The following is a 17,519-nucleotide window of genomic DNA, read 5'->3' as shown; positions in this document are numbered from 1 at the left end:
TGATGAAAAAAACAAGGCAGCAAGACAGACAACTTTTGTTCTTAAAGAAAGGCTGAATAGCTCAGATGCCTTCTATGAAGTACTTCCCCCCCCCACCCCCACCGGAGTTAAAGATTAAATATATAAATGCAGGAATAAAAAAAAGCTCCAATTGTAGAATAACATGGTCTCCTGAAGGTGCACTCAGATTATCATTGCATTTTTAATTTAATTTAATTTAATTTAATCCAGGGTCTTCCTTCATTTGCATTTTATTCTGAAACGATCATAATTTTTACTCCAGCTCAAATACAAATCGGGTCAATTCTGTGTTCTGTTACAAATACAAAATTTATAAGATTGTTCTGTTTTGGGACTCTCTCTTTAATTTAAGGTAAAATGGAGGAATGAGTGGCATCATTTGACCTGCTCTGAATTCTGCCCAACAAGCCTGGGTGGCTTGGTCGTTTAAGGTTACAGGGGAGCCCAGGTTGTCTTTGTGGGAAAAAGGTTCTAGGTATTCACACCTGCAGACAATAATAAAAGCAGTTGTGCTGAATGTTGGTAAACTGCTAGTCTCCAAGTTTCACGAGATGATGTTAGGAATGTCAAATTCTATAAACGGTTATACTTTGAACTGTGTAATTCCAAGATAGAATGGAGTTGGGGGGGGTCTGGAGGATAGTAAATTGGCATTTCTATCTTGATACAAGGCCCATGTGATTCACGATGCCATGGAGATGAGCTTCGAGAGGGGAAAAGTCCATAGAAAGCTGTTGTAGTATCGGGTTACAGGGTTCCCAAAATATCACTGAAACTCAGGCAAGTCGGTCTGCAGCCATGTGAGGGGCAGAGAACAGGAAATAAGAGGCATTGAAAACAGAAAACATAGGTGACCCTATTGTTTACCATGCGGAATACAGATGGGGGCTCATGCTGAGATTGAAGAGACCAAGTTCATGAGGATTTAATGAAAGCTAAAAGATTCACCTAGCCTGGGCTAGAGGGAAGGCACCTCAAGTATAACCCTCACAGTCAAAGTCAGTGCTGGGATTAGAAGTTGCCCAGTTGGGAAAGGAAAATGGAAGCAGGCCATCGCAAGCTGAGAATAGCTTTGGACTGGTTCCAGGAGAATGAAGCGTCTACTTAAGGGCTCATATAAAGTATAACCGTAGGGGGGGATTTTCAGGGTCATGAACCAAGTTAAATGGGGAGGTTCTTTGCTGTATTGCTGAAAAGAGAGACATGGTGCCAAAGCTTTTTGAGTCTTGCACTCATCAGGACAAACGCAAGAACACCAAATTTCAAATGATAATAACAATTTATATGACAGGAGTAAAGGATGCTGATTGGTTGGCAAGTTAACTCCAATTGGCCAAGGCATTGCCAAGGAGAAAGCAACAGGGAAATATAGGCACCCCAATCTCCAAGGTAATTCACAAAAAACACACAGCTTGAACATATTCCTTTTGTTTGCAAAGGATAGGTCCTTGCATATAAATGAGTCACGTTATGAGCTTGACTGATCATCTTAAATTGATTATTAGTGTAGCTATAAGCGCACTCGGGATTGTTCAGCAAGTGCTGACCAATTGCAGAATCACATCCAACAGTAGATGATTTGTTTTGGATTTTGCAAGCGTGATCTGATTGAGTATGAACTGTACTCTGCCTATTACAAGCAACTGAAGGAACGTGCTGCTTGCTGCGGTCAGCCAATTCCTGGGACATACGGCTTACGTTCTTGGCATCACACCCACACAAAATCATACAAAACATTGCTCAATTGTATGGTAGGCAGAACATCTTTATGGACTGAGGGCAGCATCCTGTTAATGGAAAATACCACTCGCATAGCCACTGCATAGTAGCAGTGTGAAATGGCTTACTTAACTATTGCTCAAATTTTTGAGATAATTTATTTTTACAGGGCAATCTGAGGTAGACAGAGCACTTTACAGGTCAGAAAGTGACAGTCTTTGGTCTATTTGCAAGTTTGCGTGTTTTGCGTGTTACACAGCGAACAATGCCTCGGCCAGAGTGGATCTGCCAACCAATCACCACCTGCTTTTCTTATAAAAGAAATTCTAGTGACTGTTTGAAATTTGGTATTCTTGGGTTTGTCCGGATGAGTGCAAAGCAAAAAGCTTCGGCAACGTATCTCTCTTTTCAGCAATATTCAAGTTGCCAAATGACTGTTTTTTTCTATAAAGTATAAGTTTTCTACAAAATAGTGTTTAGACAATGTTGCTTTCAGTTTGTGTGTTACAGTAAAAGCCTTAAAACTTGAAATCTCATTTGTGATCCTTTTAGTCGCTCACCAGAAATTCAAATATCTTTTTTAGAGTTATCGGTCTCTGCAGAGATATTAACAGTTTAAATTAGGAAAGTAAAAATTAATCAAATATGTGGACAAATGTACTCTATCAGTATGTTTTAATATAGGAAAATTAGCAAAATACTAGCTAATGGGCGAAAGAAGCCTGGTGATGAAAAGTAATTTTACATATAGGCATACCATGCCTCAGTTGGTTCAGGCAACAAATAATTATACTGATCAAGATCAATCCAAGTTCAAACTCTGGTTTGTGCTAACCAACCTCAAACCGGGTGGCAGCAAAGTACTGCAATTTACATCAGTAATCTACATAAAAGATAGAAGTCACCAGGGTTCTTGGTCTCAATTGCTACACAGTGATCACTGAAAATTCACATTTGGACACTGCGCTAGGACATGGTCAGGCATAGTTGTGATCTCCTTGAACACTGGGAGTGAAGTATTCTGGAACCACCAGCTAAACTCCAAAATTTAATGTTTACTTTTCAGTTATCCAACTTGTTTTTTTGCTCTCATCATTCATGGTTCAGGGGAATATGGTGACTGACATCCAATTCCACTCAGAAACTGGTACTATGCATAAAGTGACAGGCACCCATGGAACCTGTACCCCAGCAAGGAGCAAATGTCTTCAACAGGCTGAGGAAATTTATGGAATAGTGATTGAGTAAATGAGAAACTTGACGGCAAAAACAAGATTGCTACTTCTTCCTTAAAGAAAATGGTGTATTTATATGCTTTTTTAAAAAAAACTTAAGTTTATCAGAGACTGATGAATTTTGCACATTATATTGAAGCATTCTGAGCCTGAGAAATGATAAAGAAAACAGATGAGATGTATGAGAAGTAGGGCCAATGTATTTATTTTAAAAATATCATGAAAACCATTTAAAGGCTGGGCAATTTTTAAGTAACAATTTAGGTCACGTGTGGACAGCACTCAATAATTATTTCTTTTTAAAATAATCTGTCATGTGTTGCTTAGATACCTGGCAGAAATATTCTTCAACATCTTATAAAGTTGAAAAGATTTGACAATGTAAATTGCTTGACTCACCGTACTTTTATCTTTTAGTAGCTTTTCTATGATCTCCACTAATGGTTCTTTCTGCTCTGCATCTAGGCTGTGGGTAGAAACAAAAAAAAAAATAATTGGCATAGTAAATTCCTGATTTTTAAATTTTGATTAGTATGATGAACTGAAGCACTGATTTTAAGATAATGCTTTGAGATTTTAAAAAATTATTCATGGGATGAGGGCATCACCAATAAGGCGAGGATTTATTGTCCAACCCTAATTGCCCTTGACAAGATGGTGGTGAGGCACCACCTTCTTGAACTGCAGCAGTCCATGTGGTGCAAGTACCTCCATGGAGCCATTAGGGAGGAAAATCCTGGATTTTGATCCGGAGACAGTGAAGGAACTGCGATATCATTCCAAATCAGGGTGGCATTAGGCTTGGAGGGGAGCTTGCAGGAGAGTGGTGTTCTCAAGTGTCTGCTGCCCTTGTCCTTCGGGGTAGTCGAGATCACAGGTTTGGAAGGTAAAGTTGAAGGGGGTGTGGCATGATGCTGCAGTGCATCTTCTGGATGGCTACACACACTGCGGCAGTGGTTGGGGTGGTGGGGTGTAAACATTTAAGGTAGTGGATGAGGTGTCGGTCAAGCAACCTGCTTTGTCCTGGATGATGTTGAGTTTCTTGAGTGTTACCGGAGCTGCACTCATCCAAGCAAGTGGAGAGTAGTCCATCACACTCCTAACTTGTGGCTTGTAGATGGTGGCCAGGTTTGGAAGTCAGGTGGTGAGTTATTCACCAGAATTCCCAGCCTCTAACTTGCTCTTGGAGCCATGGTACTTAGATGGCTGGTCCGGTTAAGTTTCAGCTAAGGATTGTTGATGGTGGTTGATTCAGCAAAAAAAGACTTGCTATTATATAATGCTATTCACGATCATTGGATGTCTCAAAGTGCTTTACAGCCAATTAAGTACTTTTGAAGTTTAGTCACTCTTGTAGGAAACACAGCAACCAGCCTGCACATATTCCATCACTCAAAAGGCTTCATAGAATGTTGAAATTAGCGATAGCATCAATCTAAATGTTGGAAACTGAAATCTCACCAAACTCCACCCACCTGTAAAGTTTCTGAATAGCGTGGGCAGCAGTTTTCCGGACATATGGAGACAGGTCACTGGCAGCTTCCTTAATAGACAGCATCATTATTGGAACAATGATTGATACTCTAATGCTGGACAAAACTCGTAAAGCACTTGCCCGAATCAACTGATTAGGATCCTAGAATGAATAAGAGAGCAAATAATAAGCCAAGTTACTTGGAGCCTTTTTCCCTCCCTCCCAACCACATGACATTTTTCAAAGGTTCATCTTGGGTTACAGTAATTCTTCAGAATTTAGCCCAAGTAACTATCCTTTGTCAGTTTAGGAGCATAAGTGGGCAAGCTGACAGCAAGCTTCAAGGTAGTTGAGCTCAATTGTGTTGGCCTGATGTGTACACAAGCACACACAAAAAGGGTCAATGGGCAATAATCATAAGCTAATTAATTTTCATTTCCCTAGCCAAGGGAAATGGGTGGCAACTGTAGCATCCCCACTCATACCTGGCTGAAATGCCAACCAGATACTGAACCTGGAGCTTTGTCTTCATTTCTCAATACCACTAAGTGCACTTATATAAAAAGTTGAATTTTTTTTTAAAAATGTAGAAAAGAAAATTCCAGGAATTCTTCAGCATTGAAAAATATGCATACTCCTGCCAGCTAAAGCTTGATTAGTACTGTCTTTAAATCTCCTCCTCTGCAATTCAAGTCCAAATGCTTCAAATAGTTGCTAATTCAGTTAACTGCTATATAAAGAAGTGGATCAAAGCTGGCCAAGGACAAGGGCAGCAGACACGCGGGAACACCACCACCTGGAAGATCCCCTCCGAGCCACTCACCATCCTGACTTGGAAATACATAGCCGTTCCTTCATTGTCGCTGGGTCAAAATCCTAGAACTCCCTCTCTAACAGCACTGTGAGTGTACCTACACCACATGGACTGCAGTGGTTCAAGGAGGCAGCTCACCAGCATCTTCTCAAGGGCAACTAGGGATGGGCGATAAATGCTGGCCGAGCCAGCAACACACACATCCCACAGCCCAAGAATGAATAAAAAAAAATTCCTGAACTTTGAACCATTTCTTTTGAATGAAACAAATGCAAAAAGCCTTTAGTTTATGTGTCATGACCATGGTTTTAGTTTGAAATGTTAGATTTAATTTAAAAATTGTTTCTTAAGATTGCATAGCAGTTAGCCAGTGAATGGTACTTAGAACAGCATTATTTTAAAAAACTGTAAATTTGCAAACAATATTCTCAAACTATAACAATATATCTACAGCACATCATAACATTTCACAACACTGAAAACAGAAAAGGAACATTGTAAATACTAGTCTAAGTGCACAACGGCAGGCAACAAGAGAATTTTAATTAAGTTCTGACTTATTAAAACAGGTCAGCCCCTGAAGGTCTATGAATAACAACAGAGTGCCCATAAAGGAATGCCATTCAGTTCCTGGCTTCTGGGTATCATCTTTAAATGAGAGATGGACTCTTTCACATGCACATATACTTTTTCATATTGGGGCTTCTATACAGGACTTCCCAACATTGACAGCCAACTACATGAAAATTAATAAGTCCCAGAGAGATTGGTGGGAAAGGATGAGTGAAAAGGGTACACCTGAAGGTCTCTGTGGGATGCATTGTGCAGATTGTGGAAGAGAAGTGAAAAATGTTGTCCCACGTTTATTAAATGTGTTATGCTGACAATTTTTTTTTCCAACAGGGATGTATAAAATTCAGATAGTCACCTTGACAGCTCCAGAGATTTTCTTTGCTGCAATGCCAAAAGTAGAAGTCTTTTGCTAGAATGTGACAGGTAGGTTTCCTTTGGTGGAGCATTATTTGGGAGAAAATGGGAATCGAGGGGGAAAGATATTGAGTACTCTTGAATAAAAAGTAGAAATTAACTGAATCAAAGAATAAAAAGCACAACCAAAGTAAAATAGTTGTTTATAATCACAATAAACCAAGAAGCTTGAATATCGCTGAAAAAGACGACATGCTGCCGAAGCTTTGTCTTGCGCTCATCAGGGCAGATGCAAGAATACCAAATTTCAAAGGGGACCAACAATTTATACTGCATGAGAAAAGGGGTGCTGATTGGTTGGCAAGTCGGCTCTGGTTGGTCAAGACATTGCCATGGCAAATGCACCAGGGAGTTATTGTCCTCCATTCATTTGTGCATTCAAAAAAGCTGCAATTTCTGGACATATTACTTTTGCCTGCAGAGCTCAGGTCCCTGCAGATGAATACATGTAGCTTCCAGCAAGCACAAGTGAGCTACATTGCGAGCCTGACTGATCATTTTTTAAAATTCATTCATGGAATGCGGGCATCACTGGCTAGGCCAGTATTTATTGCCCATCCCTAATTGCCCTTAAGGAGATGGCGAGCTGCCTTCTTGCAGTCCATGTGGGGTAAGTACACCCACAGTGCTGTTCGGGAGGGAGTTCCAGGATTTTGACCCAGCAACAGTGAAGGAACGGCAATATATTTCCAAGTATGGTGAGTGGCTTGGAGGGGAACTTCCAGGAGGTGGCGTTCCCATGTGTCTTCTGCCCTTGTCCTTATAGGTGGTAGTGATCATGGGTTTGGAAGGTGCTGTCTAAGGAGCCTTGGTGAGTTGATACACACTGCTGCCACTATTCATCATTAAATCGGTTGTTCCCAGTCAGGTTTGCAATGTAGCTCACTTACACTTGCTGGAAGCTACATATGTTCATATGCTACACGTTTCCTCTGCAGGCAAAAGGAAATGTTCAGACGTTGAATCTTTTTTGAATAACCAAAAAGAAAGAATGGGGGACAATAGCTGCATCTGTCCTGATGAGTGCAAAATGAATAGCTTCAACAGCATGTTTTTTTTTCCCCACACAAAACTAAGTATCATATTCAAATTAATTGGATACCTTTACTTTACATATGTATTTCATGGACACTGTTTCCAATTATTTTGACAACACTAACCTTCAGTGCACGTTGAAACGTGCTAATTGATAACAGGGCCAAATCTTGCTGCTCTTCTGCATAACGTACAAGGTAGACATACACCAATTTCTTCAACTGGAAGCAAAGCAGCAAAAATATGTACAGTTAGTGAGTCAGCTGACTGAATAAATTGGGAGACATTCATTATGCAGAGCAGTTTGGTAGCAGGATATATTTTTGACAACTAGCAAGAAAAATTTGATAACAAAAATTATAATGGTTTTCCCAGTGCAGATTGAAATTAATGCATTACTAATTGACCTTACACGGCATTTCTCACTTACAAAACCTTGAAATAAATTCTTATGCTCTCACATGGCACACTCGCTTCTTCCACTGAAAGCTGAAGTCTGATTGGAGAGAAGAATCTATTCCTTAGCCAATGAAGTTGTCACTTACAAAGCCAGAGATAAGGAACAGAGAAAGGACAAAAGCTGGAAGTGAGAAAACCCAAAATCAGGTCATGACACTCAACACTTCTGCAACAGTCGCCCATTCTCTTCCAACATGTCTCCCTCATTGCCCAAGCATGGTTCCACTCTTACCTATCCAATCATAGCCAGAGCATCTCTAGCACCTGCACATGGATCACCTGAAGTCTCTCAAGGATCTAACTTTGGCTTGTCGGCAGCATCTCCAAAGACAGGGCTCAGCTCGAATCTCCACTATCTGTCAGACTTCTTTTCAACCTCCAGTCTTCAATTAAATGTCACTTCCTCTGATTCAAAATTGGAAAAACTGACTCCCTTTGGTTTTGCTTCCCCCAACTTGCCAGAACCCCACACGCACACACCACCCTTGCCACCGATTCCATGTCCCTCAACAGTCACCGTCTCAGGTTCAGTCAAACTACTCACTTTGCTGCCCTCCATGCTTCATAAACTTCAATTCATCTGGAATACCCGTCCAAAACAAGTCTGCTCAGTTGTCACCCAACCTTGCTGAACCACATCGGCTTCCAATTCCCCAATGCCTCCAATTAAAAGTAATCGTATTAAAATTTCTTTACGTCCTTACCTCTTAAATCCCTAAACTCATTTCTCCTGAGCCATGCAATGCTACCTCCAACCCCAAACCCAAAAGAACTCTCTGCTCCTTGAACTCTGGCCTCTTGTTCATGGCCCCTTATAAAGGCGCCTGCGAGAATTCCTTCCAATCCTCCATCTACATTTCCTCCTCTCAAGTCCCTCCATAAAGCCCTCTTCTTTCGCCCAGCTTTTTGGTGGGGGAAGGGACAAGAAATAATGTCTTAAAAGGAAATAAGAAATTGAAAGATGCAGTATTGAAGAAAAAAATTTCACTGCTGAACAAGTTAAAAGTTCCCTTGAATCCTCAAAATTCTGGTTATAATACATGTATTTCAAAGGGAAGGTGATAATTGTCTCTTTAGTGCAAAATATATGAAAATATATTTGTTTATAAACCCAAATACACATTACATGAGCAAATTTATAATAAAGAAGCTCTGAAGAATCATACAGACTCAAAGCGTTAACTCTGTTTCTCACTTCACAGATGCAATTAGACCTGAGTTTTTCCAGCATTTTCTGTTTTTATTTCAGATTTCTAGCATCCGCAGTATTTTGCTTTTATCTTAGATTTATAATAAAGTTGGACAAGAAGCTTAATAAAATTTCCACCAGGAATTAAAGTTCTTACAGTGTTGCTTTGCACAGTTACCAATATCACTGAAGGTTGCAAAACAGCCGATTTGCTCTTGCCTAGTTTTAGATTAGATAAAATCAATGCTAGCCACAAGAAACACACACATAATTTGACTGCAAATCTGCAGAGAAAGCCTTCTTTCCCAAAAAAACAATGTGTGACCAGAAACAGGAGCACTCAGGATGACGTGACTCTGCTCCCAGACTAAGTGTTATTTCTCTGTGCTACCATGCTTCCTGATGTGATGCTGATCATAACACTACCCTGTCCGGCTTTAAGAACTCAGACAGACCTTCCTTAGCAAGCAATTTAATTAATCCATCAATTCTAGTGCAGCAAACTCCGTGACATACTGGTCAAATCTTCGATTTTTTTTTAAAAACTGCATACTGGTGATTCATTAAGGTGTTATTTTTGTATCACCTTCTATTCTACAAAAACTCTCATGCCATGAGCCAATTTCACATACTCAAAACAAGAATTTACATAATTCATACACTGCAGAAAATCACATTCTGATTCCACAAAATGAGAACTTTATTACTAACCAAAGTGGGGATGGAAAAAAAACTCAGTAGGTAAGCTTTATCTAAATAAAGCATGTGGGCCTGCTTTGATGGTAATGTGGAATAATTTGTAATAAAGGCTGTCTCCTTTGGATTAAAAGTACATGACTTGGCATTGGCATTACATTCACTGATGGGTGTGTTAATTATAGAATGTATTCACAATATCATAAGGAAAAACAGCAACACTACACAGCAAGTGGAACATACCTCAATGTTTTTACTGGCCACATTCTTCACGACAGCAGGAAATAACTCTGAAGCATTTTTTCCTTTAGCAATCATCTGTAACATGAATTATAGTCTCCATTACAGAGTCAGATTGGTTAACAGAAATATTTTTCTATGTTAATTATACAAGTCTAAAGCCATGATAATCTATTTAAATTTGTAAACGGGTTTTGTTACCATTATTACAAAAACATTTGAACTTTGAACAACAGCATGGGGCATGGCTGATTCTTGATAATTTGAAGCAGATGGGAGGACAGTAATGCTGACACTCAATTTATGGTTATATGGTTAAATTGTAGATAATTCAAGTTCTAATGCTCTGACTTGTTTTGCCTTAAATGGCAGACCTACAGCTTGCATCCACTATTCACTGCACCTTGCAGTATCAGTTGTCTCACAACCAGCCTTGTAAAGTGGACGGCACAAGGCAGAAATACAACACCAACTCTTTTTATGGACCCCGGTAGCCAGATCAATGACATCAATAGGAAGCAAACAGCACATAACAAAATTGAGAATGACCAATAAAAACAGATTAATTTTACTGAACAAACTGGATGTTTTATCCACTTGCTAAGTCTAAGAGTAGAGACCAAGCCTACTCTGGGTTCAGATGTCCGTTAATCCTTTTTCACAACAAAACAGGGAGCACCTCAACTGTACCATATCAAGGAGCTCAAAGGTTTAACATCCTTTTCAAAAAGTGACCAGAAACAGGAGCACCCAAGATCCTCCCTTTCCTTTATCCCAGTTCCCAACTCTCCCCAGTCTCCCCAACTCTAACACCAAGCCCTCATCTCTGTGGTCATCTGTCCTCAACCTCAGAGCTCTCCTAGCTTATTTTATCCAAAACATGCCTCTGGTTCAAACAGTTCCTTTTCCAATCAACTCCTGACCATACAACTACTCTTCCTCTCCTCAGTGGTAGCTAGCATTGTCCATGGCTATCAACCCTTTTCAAAAAAATACATTAGCCTTTCATTCTTACCAGTACCAACCCCATCTCCATGCACCTTTACTTCCAAGATCCTTCAATGTGTCTTCGCTTCATAGTTCTGTGCGAAACTCTGTTCACTCCGCTTGAGCAAACCCCCTCCCCACCCCGGTCCATCATCTTCCTCTCATCACTGAAACGGTCTTATCCAATGCTACGAGTGACATCTTCTGTCACGTGGTTCTCTTCCATCTATTCAAGTGTAACCTGCTCATTTCCAGCAGAGTTCTCTGGAGTTCCATCACAAGGTCACTGTCACAACCATCCAAGGAGCTATCTTTCTCACCGACAACCCACCCATCAGTGACATGGGCGATAGAATACCTTCCACATGAATGTCAATAACATTCAGCTGTACCCCTCCACCACCTCTATACTGTGAAACTGCTTGCCTGCCATCCAGCCTTTAATAGTCCTCCAGTTCAACAGTGGGAAACCATTACCTTCACACACCACCCTGCACAACTCCATTCCCTCTCCCACTTCCTTCCCATTCCTCTCAAACACTGGGATTGATGTCCTCAAAAGGACAGACTAAACAAATCCTTGAGCCCTTCACCTCAACTTCTCATTAAGGAACTCTCTGGCGTCATCAGTGTGCATCTTGAAGTTAAGAAAACTACACTTGGCTTGGCAAACGCTCTTATATTATCCAGTTTGGCACTTGCGCTCCAAAGGACATAGAAGCATATGGGGCAAAGACAGCTAGATGGAATTACGAAACAGACCACTTATGACCCCACTGAAGAGCAGTAAAGGCACAAAGATCCGAATGGCTAACTCGTCTGCTGTCAATTTCTCATTTGGGATTCCACAAGCTACTGAGTAAATGAATTAACCCTTTGTTGCCAAGTATTTAAAATCAGGCACCCGTCATGCAATAACAATTATTTATTAAGCTTAGAATCATTGTTAGCAGCACTGAAACATCAACATTAAATATACAATTAATTGGTAGATGGAATTAATTGACAAAATAAATAGAGGTTACAAAGACAGTTCAGTTATGTTACAGTAATTCAGCATCAGCTGTTTGATTATAAATTTACAGTTGAAATCAGTGTCTGAGATTGATATAAATTGCTAAGATTAATTTAAGATTAGCTTCCTAAACAGTTTACAAATTAATAGCATCCAACATCGAATTTATTTAACAGATTCAAGTCTCTATGTTTGTAGCTGGCAATGTTTCTAGAATGTTGCCTCAAACCTCTGAACTGGGGGTCTGGACAAAATGGTTGCTTTCAGGATCTTGTAAGCTCTGGGAGACAAAGTGATGAACTGCAAAGTTGGTATCCAATCCTCCGCTCCCAGGTAAGTTTACCTCTTACACGAATTGCTGTATCTGAACAAGCAGGCTTCAATCTCACCTTCCTTGAGCTCATGATCTGAATATCGAGACAATACACTTTTACTTGCCTGTGTCTTGCAGGTATAGCCCTGCAATCTTAATTTCTGTGACCTTCCTCTGCAGAGAAGTAGGGCCCAATTTTAACACTGTATAAGGGAGTAGATTTTAAAAACATGCTTATGCTCACCAGTTTTTCCAAAGACACCTTCTAGGCATACGAGACGAGAACTACTATACCTTCAACTACAAAGACTATTACAAGAACTATTAAAATAGCTAAACTGAGAGCCAGGGCTGAGAATTGAACATGGCAACTTCAGTATCAAAAACACTAAGACCATAAGACGTAGGAGCAGAAGTAGGCCTTTCAGCACACAGAGTCTGCGCCGCCATTCAATGAGATGATGGCTGATCTGATAATCCTCAACTCCACTTTCCTGCCTTTTTCCCCATAAGCCTTGATTCCCTCAATGACAATCTGTTTATCTCAGCCTTGAACATACTTAACGACCCAGCCCCCCACAGCCCTCAGCAGTAAAGAATTCCATAGATTGATGACTGTTGGAGAAGAAATTCCTCCTCATCTCTGTCTTAAATGGGTGGCCCTTTACTCCGAGATTATGCCCTCTGGCCCAAGGCTCTCCCACAAGGGGAAACAACCTCTTAGCATCTACTCTGTCAAGCCCCCAAAGAATCTTATATGTTTCAATAAAGTCGCCTCTCATTCTTCTTAACGCCAATTAGTACAGGCCCAACCTACTTGACCTCTCCTCATTAGAAAATCCCTCCACACCCGGGATCAACCAAGTGAACCTTCTCTGGACTGCCTCCAATGCCAGTATATCTTTTCTTAGATAAGGGGACCAAAATTGTTCACCGCATTCTAGGTGTGGTCTAACTAGTGCTTTGTATAGTTTTAGCAAGACTTATCTATTTTTATACTCCATCCCCTTTGAAATAAAGGCTAACATTCTATTTGCCTTCCTTATTACCCGAACTTGTAGGCTAGCTTTTTGTGATTCAAGCACGAGGACCCTCAAACCCCTCTGTGCTGCACTTCTGTGCAGTCTTTCTCCAGTTAAATAATTTTCAGTTCCTCTACTCTTCCTGCCAAAGTGCATAATCTCACATTTTCCCACATTATATTCCATCTGCCAAGTTTTACCCTGTTTACATCCCCTTGTAGACTCCTCATGTCATCCTCACCATTTGCCTTCCCACCTATTTTTGTGTCATCTGCAAACTTGGCGGGAAAGTACATTCACTTCCCTCATCCAAGTCATTAATATATATCGTAAATAATTGTGGCCCCAGCACTCATCCCTGCGGCACTCCACTAGTTACAGGTTGCCATCCTGAAAAGTCCCCCTTTATCCCAACTCTGTCTTCTATTAGTTAGCCCTATCCTTGCTAATCTATCCTTGCTAATATACTACCCTCAACACCATGGCCTCTTATCTTAAGTAGCCATAGGGACTGGACCTTATCGAACGCCTTTTGGAAATCCAAATAAATTAGATCTACTGGTCCCCCTTTATCTATCTTGCTTGTTACCTCCTCAAAGAAGTCTAATAACTTTGTCAGGCATGATTTCCCTTCATGAAGCTATGCTGACTCTGCTCGATTATATTATGTATTTCTAAATACTCTGCTATTACATCCTTTATAAGAGAGTCCAATGTTTTCCCAATGACTGGTGTTAAGCTAACTGGTCTATATTTGCCTGTTTTTTGTCTCCCTCCCTTTTTGAAAAAGGGTGTTACATTGGCAGTTTTCTAACCATCTGGGACTTTTCCAGAATCTAAGGATACTTGGGTGCCAGTGCATCCACTATCTCTGTAGCTACTTCTTTTAATATCCTAGGATGCAACCTATCAGATCCAGGGGAATTATTGGCCTTTAGCATCATTAGTTTCCCTAGTGCTTTTTCTCTAGTGATAGTTATTGCATTTATTCCACACCACCCCCCCATCCCACTCCCTGACCCCCTTAGCCCCTTGATTATTTAGTATTTTTGAAATGTTATTAGTGTCTTCCACTGTGAAGATTGAAGCCAAGTATTTATTCAACTCCTCTGCCATTTCCTGGTTCCCATTATTATTTCCCCAGCCTCATTCTCTAAGGGGCCTATGTTCACTTTGGCCTTTCTCTTCCTTTTTATATATTTATAGAAGTTCTTACTGTCTTTTTTTTATTCATTGATGGGATGTTGGCTTTGCTGGCTAGGCCAGCATTTATTTACCATCCTTAATTGCCCTTGAAAAAGGTGGTTGTGAACTGCCTTCTTGATCCGCTGCAGTCCACGTGGGGTAGGTACACCCACAGTGCTGTTAGGAAGGGAGCTCCAGGGTTTTGACCCAGCGACAATGAAGGAATAGCAATATATTTCCAAGTCAGGATGCTGAGTGACTTGGAGGGGAACTTCCAGGTGGTGGTGTTCCCATCTATCTGCTGCCCTTATCCTTCCAGATGGTAGTGGTCATGGGTTTGGAAAGTGTTGTAGAAGGAGCTTTGGTGAATTCCTGCAGTGCATCTTGTATATGGTACATATTGCTGCTACTGTGCATCGGTGGTGGAGGGAGTGAATGTTTGTGGATGTGGTGCCAAGCAAGCGGGTTGCTTTGTCCTGGACGATGTCAAACTTCCCGGGTGTTGTGGGAGCTGCACTCATCCAGGCAAGTGGGGAGTATTCCATCACACTCCTCACTTGTGCCTTGTTGATGGTGGACAGGCTTTGGGAAGTCAGGAGGTAAGTTACTCGTCGCACGATTCCTAGCCTCTGACCTGCCCTTATAGCTAAAGTATTTATATAGCTAGTCCAGTTCAGTTCCTAGTCCATGGTAACCCACAGGATATTGACAGTGGGGGATTCAATGATGATAATGCCATTGAACATCAAGGGGCGATGGTTGGATTCTCTCTTGTTGGAGATAGTCATTGCCTGACACTTGTGTGGTGCGAATGTTACTTGCCACTTGTCAGCCCAAGTCATGTAAGGTGTCCAGGTCTTGCTGCATTTGGACATAGACGGTTTCAGTGTCTGAGGAGTTGCGAATGGTGAACATCATGCAATCATCAACAAACATCCCCAACTTCTGACCTTATGATGGAAGGAAGGTCATTGATGAGGCAGCTGAAGATGGTTGGGCCTAGGACACTACCCTGAAGAACTCCTGCAGTGATGTCCTAGAGCGGAGATGACTGACCTCCAACAACCACAACCATCATCCTTTGTGCTAGGTATGACTCCAACCAGCGGAGAATTTTTCCCCCGATTCCCATTTACTCCAGTTTTGCTAGGGCTCCTTGATTCCGCACACCATTAAATGCGGCCTTGATGTCAAGGGCAGTCAATCTCTACTCACCTTGGGAGTTCAGCTCTTTTGTCCATGTTTGAACCAGGGCTGTAATGAGCTCAGGAGCTGAGTGGCCCTGAACCCAAACTGGGCGTCAGTGAGCAGGTTATTGCTAAGCAAGTGCCGCTTGATAGCACTGTTGATGAACCCTTCCATTGCTGTACTGATGATTGAGAGTAGACTGATGAGGCGGTAACTGGCCGGGTTGGATTTGTCCTGCAGTTTGTGTACAGGACATACCTGGGCAATTTTCCACATAGCCGGGAAGATGTCAGTGTTGTAGCTGTACTGGAACAGCTTGGCTAGGGGTGCGGCAGTTCTGGAGCACAAGTCTTCAGTACTATTGCCAGGATATCGTCAGGGCCCATAGCCTTTGCAGTTTCCAGTGCCTTCAGCCGTTTCTTCAAATCACGTGGAGAGAATCAAATTGGCTGGAGACTGGCATCTGTGTTAATGGGGACCTCCGGAGGAGGCAGAGATGATCATCCACTTGGCACTTTTGGCTGAAGATTGCAGCAAATGCTTCAGCCTTATCTTTTGCACTGATGTGCTGGGCTCCTCCGTCATTGAGGATGGGGATACTTGTGGGGCCTCCTCGTCCAGTGAGTTGTTTAATTGTCCATCACCAATCACGACTGGGTGTAGCAGGACTGCAAAACTTCAGTCTGATTCGTTGGTTGTGGGATCGCTTAGCCTATCACTTGCTGCTTACGCTGTTTGGCATGCAAGTATTCCTGTGTTACAGCTTCACCAGGTTGATCCCTCATTTTTAGGTATGCCTGGTGCTGCTCCTGGCATGCCCTCCTGCACTCTTCATTGAACCAGGGTTGATCAACTGGCTTGATGGCAACGCTAGAGTTGGGGATATGCTGGGTCATGAGGTTACAGATTGTGTTCGAGTACAATTCTGCTGCTGATGGCCCACAGCGCCTCATGGGTGCCCAATCTTGAGTTGCTGGGTTTGGTCAGAATCTATCCTATTTAGCATGGTGGTAGTGCCACACAACACGATGGAGCGTGTCCTCAATGTGAAGGCAGGACTTTGTCTCCACAATGACTGTGCGGTGGTCACTGCTACTGTCATTGAAAGATGCATCTGCGGCAGGCAGGTTGGTGAGGATGAGGTCAAGTATTTTTTTTGCTCGTTGGTTCCCTCACCATCTGCCGCAGACTCAATCTCGCAGCTGTCATTTAGGACTTGGCCAGCTCAGTCAGTAGTGGTGGTGCTACCGAGCCACTCTTGGTGATGGACATTGAAGCTCCCCATCCAGAGTATATTCTGTGCCCTTGCCACCCTCAGTGCTTCCTCCAAGTGGTGTTCAGCATGGAGCAGCACTGATTCATCAGCAGAGGGAGGTTGGTAATCAGTAGGAGGTTTCATTGCCCATGTTTGACCTCATGCCATGAGACTACATCGGGTCCAGAGTCGATGTTGAGGGCTCCCAGGGCAACTCCCTTCCCGTTGTATACCACTGTGCCGCCACCCCTGCTGGGCCCACCCTGCTGGTGGAATAGGACATACCCAGGGATGGTGGTGTGTTGGACATTAAGGTAATGTAAGGACATGTAAGGTGTGATTCCGTGAGGATGACTACGTCATGCTGTTGCTTGACTAGTCTGAGAGACAGTTCTCCCAATTTTGGCACTAGCCCCCAGAGGTTAGTTAGGAGGACCTTGCAGAGTCGACAGAGCTGAGACTGCTGTCGTCATTTCTGGTGCCTAGGTCGATGCCAGGTGATCCGTCCGGTTTCATTCCTTTTTTCTGACTTTCTATAGGTTTACTACAACTGAGTGGCTTGCGAGGCCATTTAAGAGTCAACCACATTGCAGTGAGTCTGGAGTCAAGTAAGTCAGGTAATGACGGCAGATTTCCTTCCCTAAAGGGCATTAGTGAACCAGGTGGGTTTTTACAACAATTGACA

General features: G+C 42.0%; 1 protein-coding gene across 3 annotated transcripts in view; it reads right to left on the bottom strand.

Moving 5' to 3' along the window:
* The window catches only part of ap3b1a (adaptor related protein complex 3 subunit beta 1a), a 325,597-nt gene that overhangs the window by 263,459 nt on the left and 44,619 nt on the right, over positions 1 to 17,519 (bottom strand). For all 3 annotated transcript variants that reach the window (XR_013579525.1, XM_078563182.1, XM_078563190.1), the window contains exons 3-6: positions 9,873 to 9,947; positions 7,411 to 7,506; positions 4,451 to 4,611; positions 3,375 to 3,441 (exon numbers count right to left, since the gene is read on the bottom strand). Coding sequence is in view for 2 of the 3 variants with exons in the window: in XM_078563182.1 (XP_078419308.1) it covers positions 3,375 to 3,441; positions 4,451 to 4,611; positions 7,411 to 7,506; positions 9,873 to 9,947 (399 nt within the window). In the remaining variant the exon portion in view is untranslated. The remainder of the gene's footprint in view (positions 1 to 3,374; positions 3,442 to 4,450; positions 4,612 to 7,410; positions 7,507 to 9,872; positions 9,948 to 17,519) is intronic.

Source organism: Cetorhinus maximus, chromosome 2 (genome assembly GCF_964194155.1).
Source record: "Cetorhinus maximus chromosome 2, sCetMax3.hap1.1, whole genome shotgun sequence".
NCBI lineage: Eukaryota > Metazoa > Chordata > Chondrichthyes > Lamniformes > Cetorhinidae > Cetorhinus > Cetorhinus maximus.
This window is presented reverse-complemented; position numbering and strand designations above follow the sequence as displayed.